This window comes from Camponotus vicinus, unplaced genomic scaffold, assembly GCF_025532165.1.
Source record: "Camponotus vicinus isolate PSW18456_S1 unplaced genomic scaffold, iyCamVici1.0 SCAF_2, whole genome shotgun sequence".
NCBI lineage: Eukaryota > Metazoa > Arthropoda > Insecta > Hymenoptera > Formicidae > Camponotus > Camponotus vicinus.
This window is the reverse complement of record NW_028141956.1, coordinates 13,062,653-13,089,451: the sequence shown is the minus strand read 5'-3', so window position 1 is coordinate 13,089,451 and position 26,799 is coordinate 13,062,653. Positions and strand designations below refer to the sequence as shown.

The 26,799-nt window shown below is 39.7% G+C and overlaps 1 protein-coding gene across 1 annotated transcript; it reads left to right on the top strand.

Annotated features, from left to right (window-relative positions):
- Positions 1 to 226: 226 nt before the first annotated feature.
- On the top strand, positions 227 to 25,962 carry LOC145966080 (uncharacterized). The gene is made up of 6 exons (XM_083089849.1): positions 227 to 589; positions 15,131 to 15,260; positions 17,383 to 17,525; positions 20,269 to 20,413; positions 22,722 to 22,836; positions 23,709 to 25,962. Exons 1-6 carry the CDS (start codon positions 526 to 528, stop codon positions 23,820 to 23,822), a joined length of 711 nt encoding a protein of 236 aa, XP_082945975.1. The 5' UTR covers positions 227 to 525; the 3' UTR covers positions 23,823 to 25,962.
- The last annotated feature ends 837 nt before the right edge of the window (positions 25,963 to 26,799 follow it).

Genomic DNA, 26,799 nt, shown 5'->3' with positions numbered 1-26,799 from the left:
TTCGTAACGACGTCGGCGCCAGCGGCCGCGACCAAGGTGCGTGATGACGATGACGCGAGAGGAACTCGCCCGAGATCACGATTCGGGCGCGAGCGCGAGCGCGAGCGCGAGAGAAAGAGAGAGAAGGAAGGAGTGACGGATTCGCGGGACCGGTGGCGTGAGCGATCGACGCATGCGCGCTGGCGCCTTCGAAACTCGGCGCGCGTTCTCTCCGACTCCGGCGGCGCGAGTCGCTCGGTCAGTGGTGCACGGTCGCTTGCGTAGTGTGTACGTGTCAAACGAATCGCGTCAACCTGAGCCGCGGAAATAGAGAGAAACCGTGCGAGTAAAAAAAGAGCGCGTTATATACTCCGTCTTACGTTTTCTTCTTCCCCTTCTCTCTCCCTGGCTTCGTCGTTGGTGCGATTTTCGTCCAGTTGCCTGTTAAAAATAGAAGAGAGAAAAGCTTTTTTCTTCGTTCGACGACGATCGACCGCTACACTTCGTATCAAGCGAAGCGAAATTCAACCAACAGCGGGCCAGAACATGAAGACGTTTATGGAGAATCAGCTGTCCTGGGTCGCGCTGTTCACGACCGCCTTGTATTCCCGTGAGTATCGCCCCCAGCTTCGCCCAGTCTTCGACGAGCCGGCGTCTCGAAGTCGATTTAACGCGATAAGTTTAGCCTGTAATATATATATGTCTTTATTTATTTACTTCATTTTCTTTCACGGACTTTACAGATCCAAAAAACGTATATTCACTTCTTATATTTATATTTGTATATAGCACATTTATTTCTTGTCAAGCACAGAAAGATGGGCGAATTTTTTATACATGTACGTCACGATCCTCTTAATCGTTTAATTGGAGCACATTGACGATGCGTGAGCTGAAGCTTGCAACTTTAGAACGCTACGAATAAAATGTATATTAAAAATTTGTATATTTCTTTTCACATGTAATTACTTTCTATTTCGGGTTTTAAATCTATCAACAATTTTCGCTAATCGCCTCGTTTCCGCATCGGTTGCTCCTTGACGTAACCATTGTCATCACGTGCATCGCTTTCCTATGCGTGAAAGTGACCGGCTTAAAGGGATGAGAGGAGTGCATATCCGGAGACACCCAACAGACGTTCTAGGATATGAATCGCGTGATTATTTAATCGCAAACTCATCAAACGTTTCGCGAAAAAAAGCAGATGCGATGACAAGTCACTGATGACGAATCAGGCGCCTATAATCGCATGCTTAGCAATATTTTCAGCAAAAATACCAGTATTATCGCATTATTTACATTCGAGCATTCGTTTTTAATTCCATATCAATATTGTAATCGTATTAAATCGATACATACGCAATTAGATAAATCTATTAATATTACATTTATAATCGTCTCGATTTAACGCCAACGCGCGTCATTCAACGGCCAAGCATAATTTACGATGATAGCGATTATCGCACTTTCAGATTTGCCTACGTCACTTTTAGAACGAACGTAATAAGTGTCGCGCGACACCCTCGCTCTTCTCTTTCGCGAAACGTAGGTCAAGGACGCGGCTTCAAGTACATAACGGCGGAGAAGGAGGAGGAGGATCGACGGCGAGATTAAAGCAGGACGCCCACGACGCGATGTCCCCGATGCTTAAAATTTGCCGTGAGAAAAAATGCGGAAGGGACGAAATTATCGACGTCGCGAATGCGCGAAAAACACCTGTCAAGTTTCAATGAAATTGGAATCGAAAGCCGAGACTGGTCTCGGACGTGTGTATTTTAGGAGTAATGAAATTTGTCACGCGCCACTTTCTTAGAGTCACGTCTCCCTTCTCGTCGAACTTGCACAAATATTTCTAACGAGACTTGAAATTATGCCTGAAATTAATCTCGGGCGAAATGAACTTTGTCGAGGCAATTCCTCGCGCTTGCGAGGAACAAACGATCAGTTAAACTACGGTTAAAGTTAAACGGCGACGGTGAGAAGGGTCGTAAAAAAGGCGAGAGGGAATTTCGCGCGATGGAAAATGTCTCGTTGGAACTTAATTCAGCCTCGTTTGGCGTGCTGTTGTAATTAGCGCTGTAAAATTGGGACGTTTAATTAGAGCGGGGATTGATACTAGCGTGCGAGCAAAAATTCTCAAAGTATCGAGCAAGTTTTATCTAATTAGGTCGCGGACAAGTTCGTGCGCGCATCTCGTTCGCCGTATCTTTGAAAACGTGACGTACCAAAATTATCGAGGAGATATCCCCGATATTAGAACAAGGGAAGCTTTTCCGGCAATTAAGTCCTCCGCCTCTCTCGCGTTTCTCCTATTCCCGGGTCGTTTATTTTGATAGCGACGCGAATCGATTTCTTTTTGATAGTTCATTAATCTGTCAGTGTCGGTGGGTGATCGAAAGGTCCGCTCGATGATGGAAAGGAATCTCGCGATGAGATTCTTTCGTCGAGTCGACTGCAAAAATCTCTCGAAATATTAATCGGATAAAATGAAAACGCGCGTTATCTCTTTTTTTTTCTCTCGACGAGGAAGATAGCGTTCTGTCAAAATTACTCGAGATGAAATTTCCAAGTAAAAACAATTTAAATAGCTGGATGTAAAGTTTCAAATTTACCGGTTATTCGACACGTGGAATTTCAAATCCGTAGCGGATTAATATTACGGCAAATTATCCTATTAATTGAGAACCAATTTGATGGCATCTTTGAAACAGACGCGAAAGAAGTGCGCTCGTCATCGAGCATGAAATTTGAAAAACTGCTCGACGTGAATTAATAAACGACGAATCGAAGAGTCCCCGAAATATGTCTCATCGATGAAAAGCCTAGCGCTCTTTACAGGCGATCTTAAAATAAACAGCTGACACGTGTTCGGGGCAACTCGATCTAAATCGAGTGTTTTCCTGACACGCGTTTGGAATTAGCGAGTTCCAAATTTAAAGTCGCTTTCGGAGGTAGAAGCGCGGTGGAATACATACGTAAACTCGGAATACCAAGCCCACACACACGCACACGCGCGCGATCAGTTTCCTCTGTGCGACCATGTTTCTGTAAATTGTGTTTACGACGCGTCTAATCGTCTCGAATGTTGGAGAGGAGCGATGACGAGGATCGCCGCCGGCCTTGAATTCACATTCGGGGCGTCTATTAGAGTTCCGCGCGTCTCGTGACGCGAGCGAAAACGGATAAACAAGACGAGTGATCTGATCGCTTCCAGAACTCGTCTGATCGCGCGATGCGTACAATCGTGAATATTAATCGCGCATCGATGCCTCGATTCCCGAGCGGGTTAATTCGATCACAGCGCGCAAACGACATTAACGTGGCGCTCCGTGGCGTGGTATTACGTCGCTTTCGAATAAACAAATTCTGACTCGCATTTTCCGAACGTCTTGGATTACATCATCGCATACTCGAGTCGTTAACGCGTATACAGGGTGTCCCGAAACTAACGCTTGATATTTTAAAGGCAGATTCTCTGGCCAATTTAAAAACGATTTTTCCTCAGCGAAAATGTCGAGGGAGATCATTATTTTTTGCATATTCCCAATTTTTGTCATTATGTATCTTTCTAACTAAGCCTTAAATTAAAATTCTATTAAAGTAAACTCTACCTAAAATTAACTAAAGAATGCGACTTTATTAATATTTTATTCCCATAAGCCTTAGTTTGCGAAAAACCCTTTATTTTCAATCGTTTATAACTCGAAAACTATTAGTGCCGCGACATTTTCGCTGAGGAAAAATCGTTTTTAAATTGGCCAGAGAATCTGCCTTTAAAATATCAAGCGTTAGTTTCGGGACACCCTGTATACAGGGTGTGTCTGAAATGGTGCACTAAACTTTAGGAGCGTATTCTAGAGGTCAAAATAAGACTTTTTTTCCGCAAATGAACCCCCCCTCCGAGCTAGAGGCCCCTAAAGTTTGGGGAAAAAATTAAAAATTGGTTGTATTTCAGAAAAAAAAAAAAGGTTTTGACGTTACCTATCATCCTCTCTTGAGAGATAAATAAATTTGCGTTGCGGGTGTTTGGTCAATTTCACACATTTTCGAATTTTAGCTCGGAGGGGGTTCATTTGCGGACCCATGTTCATAAGAAAAAAAAGTCTTATTTTGACCTCTAGAATACGCTCTTAAAGTTTAGTGCGTCATTTCAGATACACCCTGTATATACGAGCATTATTAGATAATTGACTTGTTTACCGCGGAATTTATTAATTTTCATCTTGTCGCGTCTATATCTCAATTACTACCTTATATATACACATATGGATAATGTGATTTTTTTATATTTCAATCTAACGACATATCTATTGAAATCAAAACGATCCAATTAACACAAATTAAACCTGCTTCTCGATAAGGTTCAACGATAAAGGCGAATATATCTTTGCGCGGCGGGGGGAAGGGGGCTCGTCTAACGATCGTAGATCGGTCCTTTTGCGACGAGACGCTCCTCTCTCTCTCTCTCTCTCTCTCCTCGCTACCGAAATAGCTACGGCGGCGCTCAGGCGCGCGACCACGTGGATAACTCGCTCCGTTACGCATCGTACGAGATGACGTAGCGAGCGGTGATTGGCCGAGCGGATGGGCGTGAGTCTCGCCTCACCTTTAACGCACACGCACACGCGCGCCGCGTGCGTGTGAGCGTCGCATCACGCCACATCACGCCACGCGATGAGACATCATCCGATCGAGGCCTTTTTTTCCTCGGCGAGAGAGCGGCGGATGTAGGAGGGACAGAGAGAGGGAGAGGAACAGCCGGTTCCTTCGCGCGCGCACCATGCATTCCACGCAAAGTTTAGGTCCCACGTAAGACTTGTTGCGTGGCGTCAAGAGAGAGAGACGAATCGCGCGACTGACTTTGAATTCACTTAGATACCCGGAGTTGATATTTTCGGAGTTCCTTTAGGAGTCTCTCTCCTCGCGGCTCTAAGTCTGTATATTTTGTCTCGCATCTCTTGTTTCCTCTTTAAACACGGCAGTAATTCTGCGGTTTACTCTGCGCCGCGTTGTGTTTAGTCTGAAGGGAAGGTAATATGGAGAATTTAGATAATAATGGAACAATGTGGAAAAGAATAATATAACGCGTGAAAAGAATGGGAGAAGACCGAGTAATAACAGCGGAGCAAATTAATTAAAGTTAGCGCAAATTCTTCTGTTGCAGAGAGTGCAAAAGATTAACATAAACAATTAACGTTCCATCTTTCATTTATGAGGAATAAAACTGACACGAAATAACGAATTGCTACGAACAATTCTATTCTTCTGCTAAATGAAAATATATTTTCGGGTTTAACGATTGAAAATATAAATTAGAAATTATAAAGAAGCTCGTCTACCTATTCATGCTTGATTGTTTTACGAAAGAGAAAGAGAGAGAGATTTTATTTAATTAATTATAAATATATCATTTCAAACACACACGTATTCTCTAGCATGTGTAATTTTCGATTATAAAAGATTCTAGGGAGAAGTAGAATTCTGGTTATAACTTTTCTAGTATTAGAATTTTATAATTTTATTGGTATTAAAGTGGTTACAGTTTTATTAGAATTTATTATAATAAAATAATGAATATATTTTTATATATATTTATTATTCAATATTTTAACCTAAAAATTATATAATATTATAATGAATATATTTTTCTAATATTTTTTAATATTATGTTTTCTAATATTTTCTAATATTAGACGCGATTGCGTTATCGTATCGTAAATTATACATGGCGTAAAATGAGCTTGGTTCGAGATTTTTGAAAAAAATTCCGAGTGACGGTGATTGTTCGAGAGGCGTATCTTACGACTCGCTACGATGTGAATGTCGTAAGAATTTTCGTGGCTACTAAAACCGGTATCGATACTCGTTACGTATGTACAGCCGATACGTATACTTATTAGAGGCGATATGTAATCGTGAAATTGGCGCGTAGGAACGCGTCATTTAAAGGGAAATGTATTAATCAGCGTCGTTTAACACTAATGTCGTGATAATGAACGACGTGTCGCTAAACCGATGTTTAATTAACCTAAACTGTAGCGAAGATGAGTCAGCCTCGGTATGAAACGCGCCGCTAAATGGAAGGTGCGAACAGGTCGTCTTCTATCTGGAAGACGGATCAAAGGCTGGGTGGGTTGCCAACGACAGTTTCAATTTATTAACTCTGGATTAGCGGTTTCGTCGTCTTTCTCCCAATCGGTAGAGCTCCCTCCTGTCCCTGAAAGAAAATCGGCAAACCGAAATTCCCCTTGTAAATATGTGTAGAGCGATTACGTGTTCCTTATGATGTATTTATAGCGATATACAGGGTGTCCCAGACCACCCGTACACCCCTTTTAAAATGAAAATAAATGGCTTTTATCAAAAATCGCGAACAATTTTTAAGTAAATCGGGTATGCTCTATCAAATGGTGGTATTTTCAACTTTTGATTCCGGCCGGAAATACGCCATCCGCATCGGAAGTTGAATTTTTTTAGGGGAACATGGTACTTTTTATTACAGGTTCGAATTGTACGTGAAAAAATAAGAAACTTTTGTATTAAACGTTTTTTCTAAAAGTGCCTCTGTCAATCTTAACATTTGAAGTTCGTTATTTCATCACAGTTACTTTCAAGGTCAATTTTAAGATTAACAGAGGCACTTTTAGAAAAAACGTTTGATACAAAAGTTTCTTATTTTTTCATGTACAATTCGAATCTGCAATAAAAAGTACCATGTTCCCCTAAAAAAATTCAACTTCCGATCCGGATGGCGTACTTCCGGTCGGAATCAAAAGTTGAAAATATCACCATTTGATAGAGCGTACCCGATTTACTTAAAAATTGTTCGCGAGTTTTGATAAAAGCCATTTATTTTCATTTTAAAAGGGTTGTATACGGGTGGTCTGGGACACCCTGTATATTAAAAACTGTACATTTTGTATATTTTAATATACATTTTAATGTAGATTTTAATATAGATTTGACATAATTATCCGGCATATCGACGTTAACGCCGAGAAATTCTTCGACCTTTATCATTACCAGATATTTCGCGCTAAAATGGAAGCCTTCATCCGGATGTACCGCGACGGCTTAATATAATGCGTCGATTAGATTAACGCTGCTCGCAGATACTACATAATATGAACCAGGATCCACTTTATCGTATTACAGCGCGCGCGCAACATCCCTTAGCGTTTTTCAGACATTTTCGACCTGTTAATGGCGACTCGCAACGCGATTGAAAATATCCATTTTACGCTGACAAAGTAAAGACATAAAAATTATTACGGATTACTTTATTCAAGCGTGATATGGAGGAAAAAAATTTCGAATGAATAATCGCGACGCGATTAAATTACTCGTGCAAATATATAATATATAGTTTATATATTATATTTTTTTCTAATATTTTTTTTAATCATTAATAGAATTTTTTATTAATAGAGTTTATATATTACATTTTTTTCTAATATTTTTTTTTATTAATAGAATTTTCGATTTATGCGAATAACGATTTTTACAAATAAACTATAAAAGTCTTTAAAACTTTCGAACTAGGAATGATATAATGCAATCCCTCTTACGTGGAATTAAAAATAAAAACAGCTTTAGACGTAGCAACTTACAATGTGTTATTCATTATGCGTATCGACCATTCGACGTAAGTCAGTCACGCGATGACGACACGCGAAGGAGGGAAGCCAGGGTCATCGTCATTTATCTGTCATTTATCCATCCAGCTATCTCGCGGAAGTCGAGAAAGAGAGCAGATGGTAATGAAGCGAAAACGCATTCTCGTCGCGTTTTACGCGCGTAAGATACGCGCGGAGATAAGACGCGTCTTCTTCTCGTCGACTCTGCAAACGAGACGCCGGTCATTTTCATTTTATTCAGCGATTTTGCGACCCCCCTCCTCCCCTCCTCCTCCTCGCGAAAGTGAGTCGCGTGGCGCGCGACCTTATCGCTCTTATCGTCATCTCGTCGTTTGGTCTATTTCAGGCCGCGCCCGTTCGCAAGATAATCCGGAATATTTCATTAACCCCGAGAAATTTCATCAACTTAAAATACATCCAAAGGCGACCTCCTAATGCCATATTTTGTAAACACGGCGTTATTTTCGCGTCTCACGCGAAGACAATGAATACAAGGTTGTAAGCGATACGTGTCTCTTTAAGCGATCCCCATTATCGTTACAAGTCTAAAGTATCTAGTCGTGTCAAAATTAAATACTGCGACTCGGAGATCGATACGGGTCTTGCCTTGTTGCTGGAGATTACAATCTTCGTAATCGCGAAAAATTAGTATGAGATTTACATTTAAAAGATACGCCAAAGTGACAGAAATTAATTTCCCCGAGTTTATTTTCGATACTTTTCTGAATGTTTACATTTCGATGATTATTATTCAAAGGATCATTAAAAAATATATATAATCGATCAAAACTAGCCAAAATTCTTGTTTATTTATTAAAAATTACGACGTTTCGACCATATGGTTGTGGTCCTTTTCAAGTGTACAGGTTCAGATAAAAGAGTATAACAATGTAAATCTTAATTTAAACAAAATTATATATATCGATCGAAATTATATATGTCGATTATATATATTTTTTAATGATCCTTTGATTATTCTACTAGCGATATTAAGATAATTTAAGAAAAACATTATTATTCAATGTATCTTTTTCCTGACATCTTTGGAAAAAACAAATGCCGGCTATTTTTATTGATTTAACAAAAATAATTTTAATCAAATGGTAGACCGCATTATCATGACAAAAAGATATTTAAATTTGACAATATATACTTGACGATACAGTAGAATATGACATTTGCGAAAAAAGATGATATATTATACTATAAGATAAATAGAGAGAGAGAGAAAAAGCGAGAAAATGAAAAACTAGCAGTTAATACCCATGTTATTAATATTTATTAAACGATTCGCTGTTATTATAATTTATTAAACGTTATCGCTGTTATTATAATTACATCATGCTAATGTGTACATACAACCTTTTATTTAATCTTACAAACAACGTAACTGACTTATCAGGAAGTGAATAGTCACGTTGACATCGCGCGATTTCAATCTGCAAATCTATGCAAATATGAATATGCGTTATATTTTTTCAATTTTCTATTATGACCAAAAGTTGAAATTTATGTATATTCCATTTGATTAGTGATCTCTTTATTGATCTACGTCATATTATATACGATGTCGAAGACGAGAAGTTATGTGAATTTTTTTATGCAATTTTTTTTATGCACTTTTTTTATACAAAATACAAATTTAGAACTAAATTATTTTTTTTATTCGTATGACACCATTCGACAATGTAGGTTGATGAAATATGCCAAAGATTTTTCCTTCATTTCGTGAATTATAAAAATATAGCTGTGAATCTTGATTAACTGTCAAGATTTATTTTCACTGTCGAAGCGTGCAGGACACATGCAGATAAGTTCATTTATAAAGGATAACACAAAAAAATATATATTTATCAAATCACATCAAATATAAACTATGACATGCAAAAAAAAAATAAATTTATCCGATATCTCGTAGAAAAAACGAAAAAAAATTCATGCTATTCCTCGCAATTTGACATGACTGCGACAAGGAAACGAGAATTTCGAATTCTGAAGAAAGGAAAAATGTGCGTAAAAATGATCTCGCTTTCAAAAATTGCTCTTTCTCACCCGGAACCTTCCGGGACTTTTTAAATCCGGTCGTGAGAACGACGCGGCGAAGACACGTCGAATTGTATAGCGCGCGCGTGACGTCACGTCTCGTCGCGTCTCGTCGATTTGACAGTCGTGCGTGCATGCGTGAGCGAAAATACTCGGACACGTCGCGTGTTCCGCGCCGCGCGTATGCTTAGCAAGGCCAACCTACAGGGACGGCTCGCGATTGGTCGTGCCGGTGTCGTACGATGATCCTATCTGTCGTCTCATTGTAAATACGGGCCTTAACCGACAAGACCTCTTTCCGCTGCAGTCCCACGTACAGCCTTTTCAAATGAAGCGGGTCCGATCGCTCCGAGATTAAACCCAATTTAATCCAATTTGCCACGAATGTATATTCGATCGGCGATGGAAAATTTCGAATCTGTTAAATATAAATAAATAAATATAAATAAATATAAATAAAAAATATAAATAAATATAAAAAATATAAATATAAATAAAAAATATAAATAAATAAAAAAAATATAAAAAAAATATAAATAAATATAAATAAATATAATTAGATTTTTATTATTAGATTCTTTGACGATCGATGACTCGCTTCATTCGAAAGTGCCAATAGGTTCACGCTTGTGAATTAAAATAAGCGAACGAGACACACTCGCATACTGAGCATCGATCGTTTACCAATAAAGACTTTTTCATTTTGTGATCGTCGAATAACGCATACCTGCTGAGTGACTTGCAAAGCTCATAAGAAAAAAGGCTGATGACTTTCAATTAATTGCGTTGGAACGTAATGACTCGACTCATTTTATATGCAATGCGAGAAGAAAATAAAGTTAATAAAATAAAATACTTAACTCTCTTTTTTCAGCAATTAGTCTGCTGACGTAAAGTCGGTTGTTTATCGCTGAAAAATTAAATCGATGATTACGCAAGATTCTAATTTAATGATCGTGATGTAGGATGAGGGATACGATGACCCGCGTATAATAACGAACTCCATACGCGACTAATTATGCCAATACGCGCAAATCGAATTAAACAGAAGTATATCGACACATTTTACAGATGCATTAAAAATATGTTAATTACAAATTTATTACAATCTCGTAATTATCGCCGAGTCCGACAAATCGATTAGTAATCGGAAAGAGATTTATTAGATGCGATTAATATTAAAATTGTCGCGATAACTCTGGATAACGATTCGATTGCACTCGTCCGCTATTTACAGAGAGAATCACGAGCGCGGGATAGAATTACACACGAAAGTCTTATATTTTGCTGCACCTAAGCAGGTACTCTTCTCACGAGAGATATCTTAGTCGAGTGAAGAAAATAAGAAGAGAGCTTGAGAAAAAGAAACACACGAGAAATCGATAACGGGAAAATAGGTTGCGATATATCATCACGCGACTAGAGACGACAATCTCGAGGAAAGATATTCACTTTTAATTTTTTATCCATCGTCCGAATGTACAAATTAAGAAATTCCGACAAATCTCGCTAGGCAGATTTTTTACAAATTTGAAGTGTTATTTATTTATTTATTTAGTCATTCTTTATTTATTTAATTATTTTTATTTATTTATTTATTTATTTAATATTATTTATTATTTATTTAATTATTTTTATTTATTTATTATTAATTTATTTAATATTATTTATTACTTATTTGTTTAATATTTATTTATTTATAAGAAAATTATAATTATATAAAACATTAAGAAAGATTTGAAGAAAAATTCACTTTTCGACACGTATAGTCAAAATCAACCACTCTATAAATCGTTGGTACAAATCGCGTATGAAACCGCGCTATTTATTAATCGTCGAAGGACAGATTTATAGATTTATCGCGGGCAGACGGCGTCCGTCGTCCCATTGTTGCGTTCGTTTTGCACAAAACGATTGCATCGCTACACGGGGGGTCGGAGGGGGGGGAGAGAGCGGCGAGGGGTGGAACGAGGGGGACAGCGGGACGGCGGGCAGTTTCGCGGACGGCTCGTCGAACCGTTCGGTCGTTACCGAACGAGAGTCGTCGATCCGCGACGGGCTCTCCCCGATAATTTCGATAGTTTGTAATTAAATTTAATGGCGCCGCTGGTCGTCGGCGCGCCGCGCGAGGGATTTGCTCGCATAGTTTGTTGCACGCATCGTCGAATCGACGCGGTCGCGTTGCGAGCGTCGCATACGTGCACCCTCCCATCCCCCATGGTATATTCGCGCTTTTGTCCCAAGAGAGGAAAACGCATGTTTCTCTCTCTCTCTCTCTCTCTCTGTCTCTCTTTTTCTCTCTCCTTTCCTCACCCTTTCTCTCGATGAGAGTTTACTTGGCGAAGAAACTTGCAAACAATTTGCGCGCCAAACAATAAACGAAGACATAAATTTCCTAGAGCTCCGAGACAAATCGTCTAGACCCTTCTAGAGTCCAACGGGACGATTCGTCCCGGGAAAAGATTTATATTTTTATTTATATCGAGCGACTAATATTTTGTAAATAAGTCATAATACGAGACGTCGTTTGTACATTTTAATTTACAGTATTTATATAGATTACTTGATTTGGAGAAGGAATTTTTAATTTTTTTGTCTTTATTCCGTTAAAGCAAATAGCAAATTTCTCCATGAGAAATATACGATTCTACTCTTCAAATATGACGGGAGAGAGTTGTGTTTATCGTTGTATGTTTTAGCAATTTCGATCTTGGTAACGATGTAGCATCAGCGGTTACAAACATTAATTTGCAATGTTTATCCCGATGTACACCATGTTTGCAAACACAGAATGCGTGAATCAAGATTATAGATAATCAAAGATTATTCGATACCTATTATGTGCGGGCGAGTAATCCTTTTTCGAGATATCGCAATCTCTCTAAAAGCTCTCGATTCGATAATCCGATTATTGTGCGAAAAAAAGTTGGCAGAAACTTTTACAAGATTCCATTTATTCCAAAAAAGTCAGCAGTACAAATTGCTAATTCGTAAATTCTCCTTTTGTACCTTGATATTGCCTCGTTTCTCGATTCTGCATTTTTTTCTCTTCTCTCTCTCTCTCTCTCGCTGGTATTTAAAAAAAAATCAAATAAGATCTATTGCATAAAACATTTCGATACCTAGCTGGAACACCTTTCGAGATGTATAAGACAAAAGAAGGAGGGAAATTGAACGTTCCTCGGAGCGAACTTTAATTGTATGGCTCGTTCATCTAGTTTGACTTTTCATCACGAGACGATGAAATGTAACGTTGCTTTCCATTAGCACCGTCATCGCGCGTATACAGAAATTCTATATTAGAGGAAACATGGGAAAGGAGATGGATGGGGAGACGGGGGTGGAAAAGCTCCAAGTTGGTGCAAGAGCAAGAGCAAGCGGCCCTATTGGTAGTTCTCTTTTATTACCTGGAAAGTGGCACTTCCGGATAATCGGTTTCGAGCGGAAGTTATAAGTTCGTTTGGCGGTGTCGAGAGAAAAGTCGATCTTGACCCTGTTCCCATCTCACCCTTCCCTCACAATGGCTTGTTTATTACGAAGGAACTTGTCTCCCTTTCTCTCTCTCTCTCTCTCTCTCTCTCTCTCTCTCTCAAAAGTGCTTAATAATTTCACGGAAAATGTCCCGAGATTCGTGTTCGCCCCTTTAAAAGCCGGATACGATGCTCCTTTACCCTGGTTGTCGAGTGTTTATATAAGATGTTCTAGAATTTCTTCGGCTTTAATTTAATGACGGATTCTTTGATCAATTTAGAGTTTAGCGTTTCTTAATTAAAATCTCAAGACAGCGATAGTTTTCGAGGTACAACCATCCCTAATGTGTACTCAAACAAAAATGTTGTTCCTACAATTAGATTTGATCAAATTTTATCAAATTTCGATTCGAGATTTATTTGTCGCCAACATATACCCCCCTCCGAGCTAAAATTCGAAAATGTGTAAAATTGACCAAACACCCGCAACGCAAATTTATTTATCTCTCAAGAGAGGGTAATAGGTAACGTCCAATTTTTTTTTTTTTTTTTCTGAAACAGTCAATTTTCAATTTTTTCCCCAAACTTTAGGGGCCTCTAGCTCGGAGGGGGGTTCATTTGCGGACCCATGTTCATAGGAAAAAAAAGTCTTATTTATACGCTCCTAAAGTTTAGTGCATCATTTCAGATACACCCTGTATATTTAATATTAAATATTAAAAAATATTAAACATAAAAAAAATTGTATATACTAGAATTTCTCTACAAAAACACACGTTTATTTATTTATTTATTTTTTTTTTAAACAAATCGACTTTAAATTTGCGCAACAAAAAATCGCGCAAAAATTTAAACGGGAATTTCTTGGACATTACGTTACGTGCGCGCGCGTGAATATGTATACGTGCATAAAGTTCCGTAGACCGTGCATAATTGGTAATGAATTTCCAAAAGTTGGAAAAGCACGACGAAAGCACGCGGGCGAGCCGACCTGGCAAACGAGATGGTGTCTCCCTCCTCCTCCCCCCCTCCCCGCCCGGCCTCCCCCCATTAAATCCAAATCAACTTCCTAATATGAACGAATGGTTTTTCGCCAACGGCACATGACGCCGTGATAATATCGCGCGCCATTCGTCATCATTAGCCCGGACGGCGAATGCATTTCCTGTGTTTTTTATCCTGCGTCCCGAATTCGCGTGTGACCACCGATATGCACACGCGAGCGCATCTAGTGTGCGTGTGCGGATGTGTGCGTACGCGTACACGTTGGCTGCTACCGCGCCGCCATTGTAATTTCATTTTCAAAATTCAGATACAAAGGATCCGGCAAGTCGACTCGGAAACCATAATAAAAGGATAAAGGAAGAGGGATAGGGGGGAGGGGGGGAAAGGGGTGGTCGAGAAAAATATCCGAGCTTTAGCAAATTAAACTATAAAAAAAACTCCCTCGCCGATAGAAAAAGGAAAATGTCATTTTTTCCCAATCTCGTCAAGTCGGAGCAAGAATACATCATTTCGTCATTTTGACATTTTAATTCCAAGTAGCGTGCACGACTCTTCGTGTAATAACGCGGCGTAACCCGGGGATTTTTCTCTCGAAAACGCGAAATAATAACGTCTCGATGGACGCGACAGGCGTGTGTACGATACGGTCCCACGATATGACAATTCCATGGAAACGGGAGAGAGTGTATCGGGGATCCGTCCGAGTATGAAGTTCCGGGTGCAATCTGTATTGTTTCCACGTCAATTAAACTTGTTTGATATTTCCGCTGCAATCACACCGCAACGGTGACGGTAACATCGATTCCGCGCGCGCGCTTAATCGAATTCGAGGAGCAGCGTTGCTCTTTGCGATTCCCTTACTAATAACGTTGTTATCGGCTGGGTCCGCACCGGGGGAATTTCGTCGTGTACCTTGCCTTACGTTTCGCCCTCTCCCTTCCCCCCCCCGAGCTCTCTCTATTCTTGGCTAACCCGATTATCGCGCTTCTGTTTCAGTGCTCGCCAGCTGCCGAGGTGAAGAGTGCGGACACGAGGAGCTCGTGAGGTGCGCCAGACCCCTCGAGAGAATCAGCACCAACGATCTGAGTCTCGTAACGAAAAAGGAGGAACTCAACAAACTATGCCCGTGAGTCCTTCGTCTCTCGTCTCTATTCGGCCCGCGCGGCTCCTTCGAGCCGATCTCCTTCGAGGGAAAAATGCCCTCGTTGTTACTTGTCGTTTCTTTACATGTTCCATGAGACGCGACTGCACCAGCTTACTCCGAGCAATTCCGAGACGTCGGATCGGTTTAGAGGTCTCCCTTCTTTCCTCTCCTCGAGAAAAATGCCCGACTGTTTCTCCAACCGACGACTCTCTCTAGCATTTCGTATCAATTTTGAGAACGGGGTCTTAATCGCGTTAATTGTGACGTTTGAAAAGAGATACTCATTTGACAGTTTCGCACCCAAATGTCGTTAGAGACATTTTTCACGTTATCCGCGTTAATTCCGACACGAGCGTATAAAACATTAATCATTCCCGCGAGTAATTTATCGCCAACGAGGCAACCTGGGGGAGGGGAGGGGGGGGGGGAAGAATCGTTTCGCAGACAGACGTAACGTAAGGCGGCTCTCTCGGCGAAATTGGAAATTGGCCGGGGAATAATATCCGCGGCTTCGGTCTATTATATTCGTCCGAAATCGCGATCGTATCAGTCTCCGTTTCGGCTCTATCGCAAACGAGGCGCTCGATCGTTCGAATCAATCTCCCCCCCCCCGCCCTCTCCCTCTCTCGCGCGCGCGCGCGCGCGCGAGATGGTACGTATGTAATTGAGTGGATGATTGCATGCAAGCAGCCGGATATTTTGTGCGGATATTTCCAGAGCCCCGCGAATTCGGCCAAGAATCTTATTACGCTTGCAATTTAGCCGGTCCGGGAGAAATTTCGGCTCGTTTCATGTAACTTTAAATTTCATGCAAGCCTGGCCTCGCTTGCCATCGTCCGATGCGACCAATTATTAATCACGATAGCTTACAACGCGCATTGCGCGCATTTTGTTGCGTAATTGTAGTAATACCCTGCTATCGTGCACCGTCAAGATAGCGCGACACGCGATACTTTTTATATTTATTTTCCGAAACGGATGACACTATGCAAATTGGACGGTTTGCATAATCAATTCTCGAGATGAGACCAATGTACGGCATATTTCGCCTCTTCGCTAGTCGTCGGAAAATCGGTGGAAAATTCTTTTACGCCAGTTTGTGCGCGCAAATATCGATCATCTCGTGTTTCGCGTCTTCTTATTCGAGATCGTAATATTAGCCCGTATTTATAGTCATCGAGAGACTCGGGTCGAGAGCAATCTTGATAGGTGATACGGTTCAACAGATGGATCTTGAAAGTCAATCTAATGTTTGTGATGTCATATTTATAATGGCGTGCAACTGACGAGGAGCTGGTCTCGCGAGATGCAACCCGGCTTCTGTTTCTCGCGATTCAATAATAGATTCTCCAGAGGGAGAATTGTATGCGTACGTCTCAATAGTCTTTGAATCTCGTATCAATTGGATCGGAAGAAATGCGTGACACTCAATTGTATCGGAAAAAGTATATTGTTTAATACATTTATATACAACGTTATATATTAGATGAAATTTTTTTGTAATAAAAATTTCAATATTCTGCCGATTAGAATTAAAATTGTGCTACACTCTTAAAAATAAACAAACTATATATTATTATTTTATTCGTTAAAAGAATAAATTTTTTGTGAAAAAAATTTTTTTTACAATAAAAGAATGCTCTGGCAATTATTTTATTTATTAAATTTTCACAGAGATGATTACAAGTAAACATAATTTCAATATTCCTCTCCAGGCGTTTTTGGAAATTGATAATTTAATTTTGTCAGATTAATATAGTTTCATACATTTAATCCAGATTACAATTTCATAAATTTATAAATAATAATATAATAAATAAAAATAATAAACAATTTTTGCGAAGCACACACGTTTTTAACAAAGTATAATTACTATACCTCATCATCTATTGGCAGGCATTCTGTTTACATTGCTCAATAAAGTTATTCCTGCCGTCTCTAAAACGTCAAAGACGTCAGACTTGGCGATACACAATATTACGTCGTGAATAATCGCGATTTTCTACAGACTTGACCCTACTTAAGTTGGTAGACTTTCATCTTTCCGTCATCCGGTCCAAAAACAATATATCTAATAATGGCACGTTTCCTGTTTTCATTGCAGCGACCTCGAGGCCGGGATGAAATGCATCACGAGATACACGCTCAATTGCATGAAGGAGAAGCAGAGGGAGCACTTCAACTTACTCTATACCGGCACCAACAAGGTCATCATGGAACTTTGCCACGACGGTCCATATCAAGACGGTAAGTGCACTCTTGTCTAAATCATCGAACCGATGAAAAACGCTTTCGACGAAAAACCCAGTCGTAAAAGCAGTTGGCGAAAGTTGTGGAAACGAGGGAGAAAAGAAGAATTGTTTTAAATATCACGAATATAAATCTTTGGTGGAAAAACGGAGCTTCTTTTTTTTCGCTAGACGCTTTTATATTTTTGTATATTTCAAATGTTACGAGCGTAACAATTTTAGCATTTAAACGGAGAAAAAAAGATGAAATTAAGTACGCGAAATTAAAGAGAAATACAGAGAATTGAAGAGCCCGGCAATTAGAGACACTCGTTGCGCGGAAACAATGTGTTGTCGAAAGCGCGATATTAATTTATAATCGAGGATTTATAATTCGATCGAATTATAATATTCCGCCTTTTTCCAAAGATTCATTCGCGATAGTAAATTTCGCTATCGTTGGCGAAACAATGACGTGCAAAAGCCAGTGGCCCGTTTGCCAATTGGGCAAGCGGCATCGAACATCGATGCAATTCCAAACTGGCGGCCTTCAGTCGGATAATTTATAATCGAGGATTTATAATTCGATCGAATTATAATATTCCGCCTTTTTTCAAAGATTCATTCGCGATAGTAAATTTCGCTATCGTTGGCGAAACAATGACGTGCAAAAGCCAGTGGCCCGTTTGCCAATTGGGCAAGTGGCATCGAACATCGATGCAATTCCAAACTGGCGGCCTTCAGTCGGATAATTTATAATCGAGGATTTATAATTCGATCGAATTATAATATTCCGCCTTCTTCCAAAGATTCATACGCGATAGTAAATTTCGCTATCGTTGGCGAAACAATGACGTGCAAAAGCCAGTGGCCCGTTTGCCAATTGGGCAAGCGGCATCGAACATCGATGCAATTCCAAACTGGCGGCCTTCAGTCGGATAATTTATAATCGAGGATTTATAATTCGATCGAATTATCATATTCCGCCTTCTTCCAAAGATTCATACGCGATAGTAAATTTCGCTATCGTTGGCGAAACAATGACGTGCAAAAGCCAGCGGCCCGTTTGCCAATTGGACAAGCGGCATCGAGCATCGATGCAATTCCAAACTGGCGGCCTTCAGTCGGATAATTTATAATCGAGCATTTATAATTCGATCGAATTATAATATTCCGCCTTCTTCCAAAGATTCATTCGCGATAGTAAATTTCGCTATCGTTGGCGAAACAATGACGTGCAAAAGCCAGCGGCCCGTTTGCCAATTGGACAAGCGGCATCGAGCATCGATGCAATTCCAAACTGGCGGCCTTCAGTCGGATAATTTATAATCGAGGATTTATAATTCGATCGAATTATCATATTCCGCCTTCTTCCAAAGATTCATACGCGATAGTAAATTTCGCTATCGTTGGCGAAACAATGACGTGCAAAAGCCAGCGGCCCGTTTGCCAATTGGACAAGCGGCATCGAGCATCGATGCAATTCCAAACTGGCGGCCTTCAGTCGGATAATTTATAATCGAGCATTTATAATTCGATCGAATTATAATATTCCGCCTTCTTCCAAAGATTCATTCGCGATAGTAAATTTCGCTATCGTTGGCGAAACAATGACGTGCAAAAGCCAGCGGCCCGTTTGCCAATTGGACAAGCGGCATCGAGCATCGATGCAATTCCAAACTGGCGGCCTTCAGTCGGATAATTTATAATCGAGGATTTATAATTCGATCGAATTATCATATTCCGCCTTCTTCCAAAGATTCATTCGCGATAGTAAATTTCGCTATCGTTGGCGAAACAATGACGTGCAAAAGCCAGCGGCCCGTTTGCCAATTGGACAAGCGGCATCGAGCATCGATGCAATTCCAAACTGGCGGCCTTCAGTCGGATAATTTATAATCGAGGATTTATAATTCGATCGAATTATAATATTCCGCCTTCTTCCAAAGATTCATTCGCGATAGTAAATTTCGCTATCGTTGGCGAAACAATGACGTGCAAAAGCCAGTGGCCCGTTTGCCAATTGGGCAAGCGGCATCGAACATCGATGCAATTCCAAACTGTCGGCCTTCAGTCGGAGATGGCACTAGAGTCAATAATGCATCCGGCACTCTCGAGATTACAGGAATATCGCGTAGATTGTTCGCGGGTCGATCGAGCAGGCATGACTCTTCATAATGTACTCTCCTCTCTGATGGCGAGGAGAGTACCGTGTAACATAATGAATCGTTAGCAAGGAGAACAATATCGATCTCTCGTATGCTGGCATGTGACGTGAGCTCGTCTATCGTAAACAAGACGGCTATAGAGGGAAGCGGTCTTCATTTATAAAACCATCGTCGCAAAAGACCATGAGAGATGATTAGTGCGTCAGTCAACGATCCACGTGTACGCTCTTGTGATTATGAAACGCGCCCACCTAAAGTCGAGTCATTTGTTTTTCTAGGAATAGACTCGGAAATGTAAAAGCGTAATCGATTTTCACTCTTAATCCGCGCATAAGAATCAAATTATGTGCTTTATTCTCTTCGAGCGAAATATGTGATTCCATTATTCTTGATTACGTTATTATAAATTAAAGCCATCATTTATTCAAGTTAGTTATCGTATACGTTTTTTCTCCTTTATTTTTAGCGATATTAGATTATATATTTTCCAGCGCAAAATCGTGGCCTGATTGACCGCGAAATTTCATTATCGATTCCCGTATTCCGGCCAATACGCAATCGTCCAATAGAGGAAATAAAATTTTCTGTTTGCAGAATTCTTGAAGCACGCCCCATGCATGCAAAAAGTCAAGGCCGAGTACGAGATGTGTTACAAAACGTATCAAAAGGCTACGCAACAAATGGAAAAGGCTTCAAACCGCACAGCTGTCACGGAAGAAAATCTCAAGTCGCTTTGCTGGTAAGTCGAAGACTTTTTTTGCATTTTGATGCAAAAATAATACAAAATATTTGTCGCGGCAGATTTGAATTATTTCAAAGATTTAAACCGGAAATGAACAATTGACGCGAGAGAATTAAAAATATGTATTGATATAGTTGAATAATAAAAAAGATACGTGATCCAAAGATACATGTAAAATTGCATTTTTTTAGGGGGATTAATTTTATTGCGACAACAAATTAAATGATGTTATAAAATTTTTATGCAAAATTAATATGCACACTTGACCGGAATTTTCATCTTTGTAAATAGGATGTGTTTATGGTCCATTTGCTTATCCGGGAAAGTTTGTTAGCTTGGCAATGCGGAGGTAAACTTTGGAATTCAAAGCGCGAGTCAATTTGACCTAGTCACTTTTCAAAATGTAAATTCTCCATCGCGACTGTTTTATCTGAATTCTATCGCCCCTACGGATTATCAACTTTCCCGTCGTGAACATGGAATGAAATAGTATAATATTTTTATCTTACAAAGAGAGAGCATTTGTGCAAAAATTTACTTCAACGCAGACAGACCGATATATTTGTCCTAAATGTATTTGCTCAAAGAAGGAATAATTGCAACTTGACAATAAAATTATCAATCGTAAAATGATAAATTGCATTGTTTGATTAAAGTTTCAGAATTTTACGCTTGATAGACTTGGAAAGAATCAATTTGCAATTATGTCGATAATTTAAGGAAATCAAGATACAACGTGCAAAAATTAAAGCACACATACACTACCGCTCAAAAGTATTTGGCCACCCTTAATTTAAGAGAAAACTCGAAAACGAAATTGTGTCTATTGCCTTTCATCGATGTTTATTGTTTATGCGCTAACGGAAAGTCGTTCTCAATAGCTATATTATAAATATCACTTCATGTTTACTAACAGATAGCTACAAAGCCAAATAAGGTATTTATGGCTCTTTCTAGAATGAATACTTTTAAGTTTTTACTACAAAGGCGCGTGTTTCATGGAATTTTTTTGTTTATTTGATATTTTAGAATGTAACGGATATAGATTTGCGTCAGTTATCTGCTGCCATTTAAACAGAAAACACATCTCTCGACGCATATTTTGCAAAAATAATTTTCTGTTTTTTTTCTTCCACGTGATATTAAAATGGTAAATATATAGATGGTATATATTTAATATATAGATGGTATACAATGGTAATATATAGATTAATATAAATGAATGATTTTTATTTATTTATAGTCATTTAAACACAATTTATCTAGGTGGCCAAAGACTTTTGAGCGGTAGTGTATATGCAACATTAAATGTTCCCAATTACGCCTTCTTCTCGTGTTTCGAGAGTACAATGGAAGGTCTCTGCCGTACCAGTATTATCAACTCTTTTCTAGACCGATATTAAATTCGCCGAGGAGAAATCGAATTAAGATATGACACGAAAGGATCTTCGGGGCGGGGAGGAGAAGAGGGGAGGGGTAAATGCACGAGTTACGGACAAATAGGTTTATTAAGCAATACTGGAAATTCCGGCGTTTCGCATTAGCGCAAAAGGATGTCAAAATCCTCTCGACTGTGATAATTTAACACTTAAGAGCTCGCCGAGCGAAACAACTGCATTAATAACGACGGGCGTTGCTCAAAGGACTCGCGCAAAAAGAGTGTAATCAGTCCTTTAGGTCGGAAGTTTCACGCTGATGCCTGTACACACACATAGAGAGGAGGGGAGAGGAGAGGAGGAGGAGGAAGGGACGTAATGTCATTAGCGTATCTCTGCCACGGTCTACTGCAGCTTTTGAACTTGCGCATCTCTCGCGGAAAGGGTTAGAACACAAGGGGGGAGGGACGTATGTAAGTAGTGCGACCCAAAGTGGATAACGGTATCTACAAAAACGCATTTCTCGCGTCGTTTTGACCCAATTTTGGACCATCGCGGACGTTGCCTCGCCAAGTTCGAAAGAGTCACCCGATCGGCAAAAATGGGCGAATTGAAAGAAATGAATTGGAAATTTATTTCACGCGAAAAGTTACGAGTTTTAAAAATAGTTTCTGAAATAGTATCGCGAAAGGGAAAATAGTCGAAGAGAAAAAAAAAAGTATATGTAAGGAGGATATGGTTTAAAAAAGAATTTGCGACAATAATCTCTGAGCGATAATACGATTCTGCAGCATTCTCTCCATTTGCGTCTCGAATTGTTACGTTCGCTAACATTTCGCAAATGCAATTGGTAACCGCGTGTTTTATCCAATTTCAGCGTTTGAAAAGGGATTTTCAATGGAGTTTGGGGCATTTGTTTGTGTTTGCAGCGCCTTCACGGAGTACTTGGAATGCTCTCATCATACAGTGCGTCGTCAGTGTGGCGACGATACGGCGCGATTCACGAAGGACTTCCTCGACAGAATGTCAACCTCGCTGCTAAAAGTGAGTATTACATCACTTTACGTTATATCTTTCATTGGCATCAAAAGTATGCGTCGAGTACTCGCGTTAATTGTTTCCTTTTTAATTAATTTATTCGCCATCGATACCGCGTACGAGGCGCTTTAATATTGACTTTACGATAAATGTACCAACGGCTTGACAAAAAAAAAATGTGAAATTGGATTTTATATTTTCCGACAAATTTAAATTTGACTTTTCTCTGATCAACTTTTAAGGTAAATCACGTTTGATTTATTCAATTTGTTAAACACTGTATTTCGATGATTTAATATGATGCATTAGAGTTTTTAATAGAACGAGAAAATACGAGTTAATTCTTGTCACATTATTTAACAGATATCTATTTCGAGGTACTTGTCTTGGTATTGAATATTTGATTTAATAAATTTCATGTGTATTTCTCTTTATTAATCTTTAGTGACACTACAAATCGGGAACAAGTAATTTTTTTATTATCTAATATGCGTATACATTGTGAATTAAATTATTGTCGCACAATATTCAATTTAACAAGTTTACACATTCAATTTCTTCGTCATGGATTGATATAATAATAAAAGTAGGTTATATATTTTTATTCATATTAATTGACGCGCATTATTATTATTAAATGATTCAAATCTATTTGATATCTTTGCCATTATTTCTTAATGTTTGAAAATAAAGTAGAGAGACCTGAGGAGAAAGATCGAAGAAAAGATTGAAGATTATAAAAGAAATTGAAGAAAATAAATAAAAGGAAGCGAATATATATAGAGATCGCGAGCGACGATCTTAGCTAGTAGTAAAGCCGATAACGAGGCGGACCGGGTTCTAAAGGAAGGGCGAATCGCCCGTCTTGTTTGTTACAGACGCACTGCGCTTACACACACGAGGAGTGCGCTATGCTCAACGATAGCTCGACGCCAAATCTTTCTGCCATTATGCCAATGACGCTTATTCTCCTTATGAGATACTTCACGTAATTGGCTCCGGCCAGAATCACTTTTTACCTTCGAAAGATGGAGGCTGAGGGAGCGCGAGAGGAAGAGGGAGGGAGGCAAAAGATGGGGAATCAAGCGAGAAGAATGGCGAGATGAGGACAAGTCGCTAGGACACGAGGAGGAAGGAGAGTCATTTGACTTTTATCGTGCTTTGCTTCAGAGAGAATATATTCCTTATTTCCGAAGAGTGCTCGAAGAATGGTGGAAGGAGAGGAGGGACCGAAAAGCCGAAAAGAGAGACGGAGAAGGAAAGCATCAAGCGAAGAAAGAGGATCCAAGGGCCGGAACAAGAGAGGAAAATATGTATGGGTCTAGGAAGGAGAAGCGCGTTTCTTTCTTCAAAAAGAATACGTTTTTATTTGCGAGATGGCGTGCGAGATGGTGATAATCATGATTACGAGAGTAAGCGGTGTGGGAGACCAGTATTAAGAGCGAAAGGAGCGAGGGGAGTGAGAAGGACACTCTAGGAAGATGCGACGGAGCATCGGAGGAAGAGGATCGGGCGGGAGAAAAATCGTCGATGCAAAATGTACGTCGCCGAGATATCGCGAATCGAACGATAATAAAGTAGATCGCGTAGACCCAACGAGCCGTACAGTCGCCTCGATCGATCGTTCGCCCTCGCGATCCGTCAAGCCGGTACGACATCGTCGTACGCAAGACTGACTCGATTTTTTTCTTACGCGAGAGAAAAATCGCAAACGGGTGAAAATAAAATGAAATAAAAATACTCTTTATTATGACCGGCGAGATCCTTCGCGAGCTGTCTCTTAATTGCGAATTGTCCTGACAAGTAGTCGCGCAAAGAGAAAATCCCGCGAACACGTGGTACGGATGATGGGGAAGAAGGGCGGTGACGATAAGAGAGTTAAAGATTTATAGCGAGCCGAGAGGAGAAAAGGCAAACGTGTCTTTCCGGCACGTTTCCGCTTCGATTTCGGAAAAGGGCGCTCGTGCGGAACGAACAAACGAGCTATCGTCGCTCTGAAATCAATTTCATCGAATAATCGCGATCTATCGATTCGTGCGACTACCAAAAGAGAGAGAGAGAGAGTGAGATATCGCCGAGAGGAATCCAAGTAGAGCAAAGAATTTCTGTGCTCGTTCAAAGAACAGCGAATGAAATCACGGTACGTTCCTTTGCGCGAGAGAACGCGAGCGTGTTTCGTTAAAGAACGCGATCGCCCTGAGCACAAGTGTCTTCGACTTTGTCGAAAGTTCAAGAAGTAGTAAAATTGACGCGCGTTATCGCGACTTCGTCCAAGAGGAGAGGATCCGCTATAACTATTCGCCCTCTCGAGACACAGGTGCGAGTAGCGATAGATAGATAGATAATCGCGGAGCTTCGAGAGCTCTCTAGATATGTCAAACCAATTTTCTCTCTCTACGCATTATACGAACTCTACTTTTGCACTGTATTCGGGGGCCATATACATTTTCGTATTTTGCGCACAACGAGCGAGATCCGAAAGTTTGAAGAGCATTTTTTAATTTCAGAGAGTCACATAATACGGTTTCGAAAAAAGTAGTTTGCAAAAAAAAAACTTCCTCACCAGGCCGCACTAATGAATGCACGCTAGAATTACAGGGGAGAATTTCGCCTAATTAAAAATAGCCGAGAGATAATTAGAATAACTGCTCATTCTTTGATAAAAATTCCGTGGAACACGTAAATAACACGCGTGGATAATACTTACAAAATGCTGTTCGTAAACAAAACTTGGGGGTGAGCCGAGGAAGGGAAAAAATGGGGAGGAAAATGTTGCAAGGCCGTGTTGCGGGCTACTCGCGGTGCGTTTGATATGTTTGTTTGACATGACCGTCTGTACAAATGCAACATGTCAGACAAGATCCCAGCTAAAGAACCGATATGAACGAGTCTATTTTTCTGGGATCCCACGTAGAGTATTGTTACGTGTTAGTTATAGAGACACGTAATGTGTGTACACGCATACATACACACATGTACACACACACGAGCGCGATTGTATTCGCTGCACAAATGATAGTATTAGCACTTGCATTGTCGTGTCTTAATTGTAAAGTAGGCGAAACGAGCGAAAGAATGATTGTGTGTGAGCGAGTGAGAGAGAGAGAATAAATAAATTTCCATGTATTTCAATTCTCATAGCATTCGTCATTGAAGCATTACGCGATTCTCGATACGGTCAAAGTATCGATTTACTTGTGTATTTTTTTCCTGCAAACAAATTTTTATTAAGCAATTTATTTGTTAGAAATATTCTTGTTGCGGTTCCTATTATTTTGTCTTAAAATAGTCGGTGTTTCGATGTCTGGCTTTCATTCTGGAATATTACTTTTGCGATGGAAAGATAATTCCATAAATTGACAATTTTTACGAGACTGTTTACGACATCACGGATATGTGTCGCAAACAATTAATCGTGACCAATTGTTTGGCTTATGAGTTATTATAAAATCCATATGAGAGAAAGTCACGGTATTTAATCAAACGTGTCCCATTCATGCAATTATCGATATTTCTCTATTATTCTACGCGCCATTCGGAGAATATAATGCAGATTAATAATCTAGAAATTAAATTCCGTTCAGCGAGGGATACGTTTATTGATAGCTCGCCCTGCACGTGCATATAATGCCAACTCGATGTCGACATCATTTATAATTTATCATTTCATAGAATTTGCACGCGCTTTTAATGGCACAATGTTAAAACAAGCGATAAAACACATTGTTTCTGTACATCTTCTCTGGACTCTCGAGAATCATGTAATCGTTTCGTCGAGAGGAAAGAGACCACGGCATGCCTGAACGGAGAGATATATTTATTTGTAATATATATAATATATATAATATATATATATATATATATATATATATATATATAATTAATTAAGAAACGCATTGTAAATATTATCGAGCTGTCGAGCTTAAGAGAATGTAAGATAACTTAAAAATACATTCACAATAAAGTCTG

What these genes read in the sequence shown, in the direction of transcription:
- LOC145966080 (XM_083089849.1), top strand. Translation starts at nt 526, where the DNA reads ATGAAGACGTTTATGGAGAATCAGCTGTCCTGGGTCGCGCTGTTCACG. An exon ending in CACGACCGCCTTGTATTCCC is followed by an intron (nt 590 to 15,130) that starts GTGAGTATCGCC and finishes CTTCTGTTTCAG; the next exon opens with TGCTCGCCAGCTGCCGAGGT. An exon ending in AATCTCAAGTCGCTTTGCTG is followed by an intron (nt 20,414 to 22,721) that starts GTAAGTCGAAGA and finishes TTGTGTTTGCAG; the next exon opens with CGCCTTCACGGAGTACTTGG.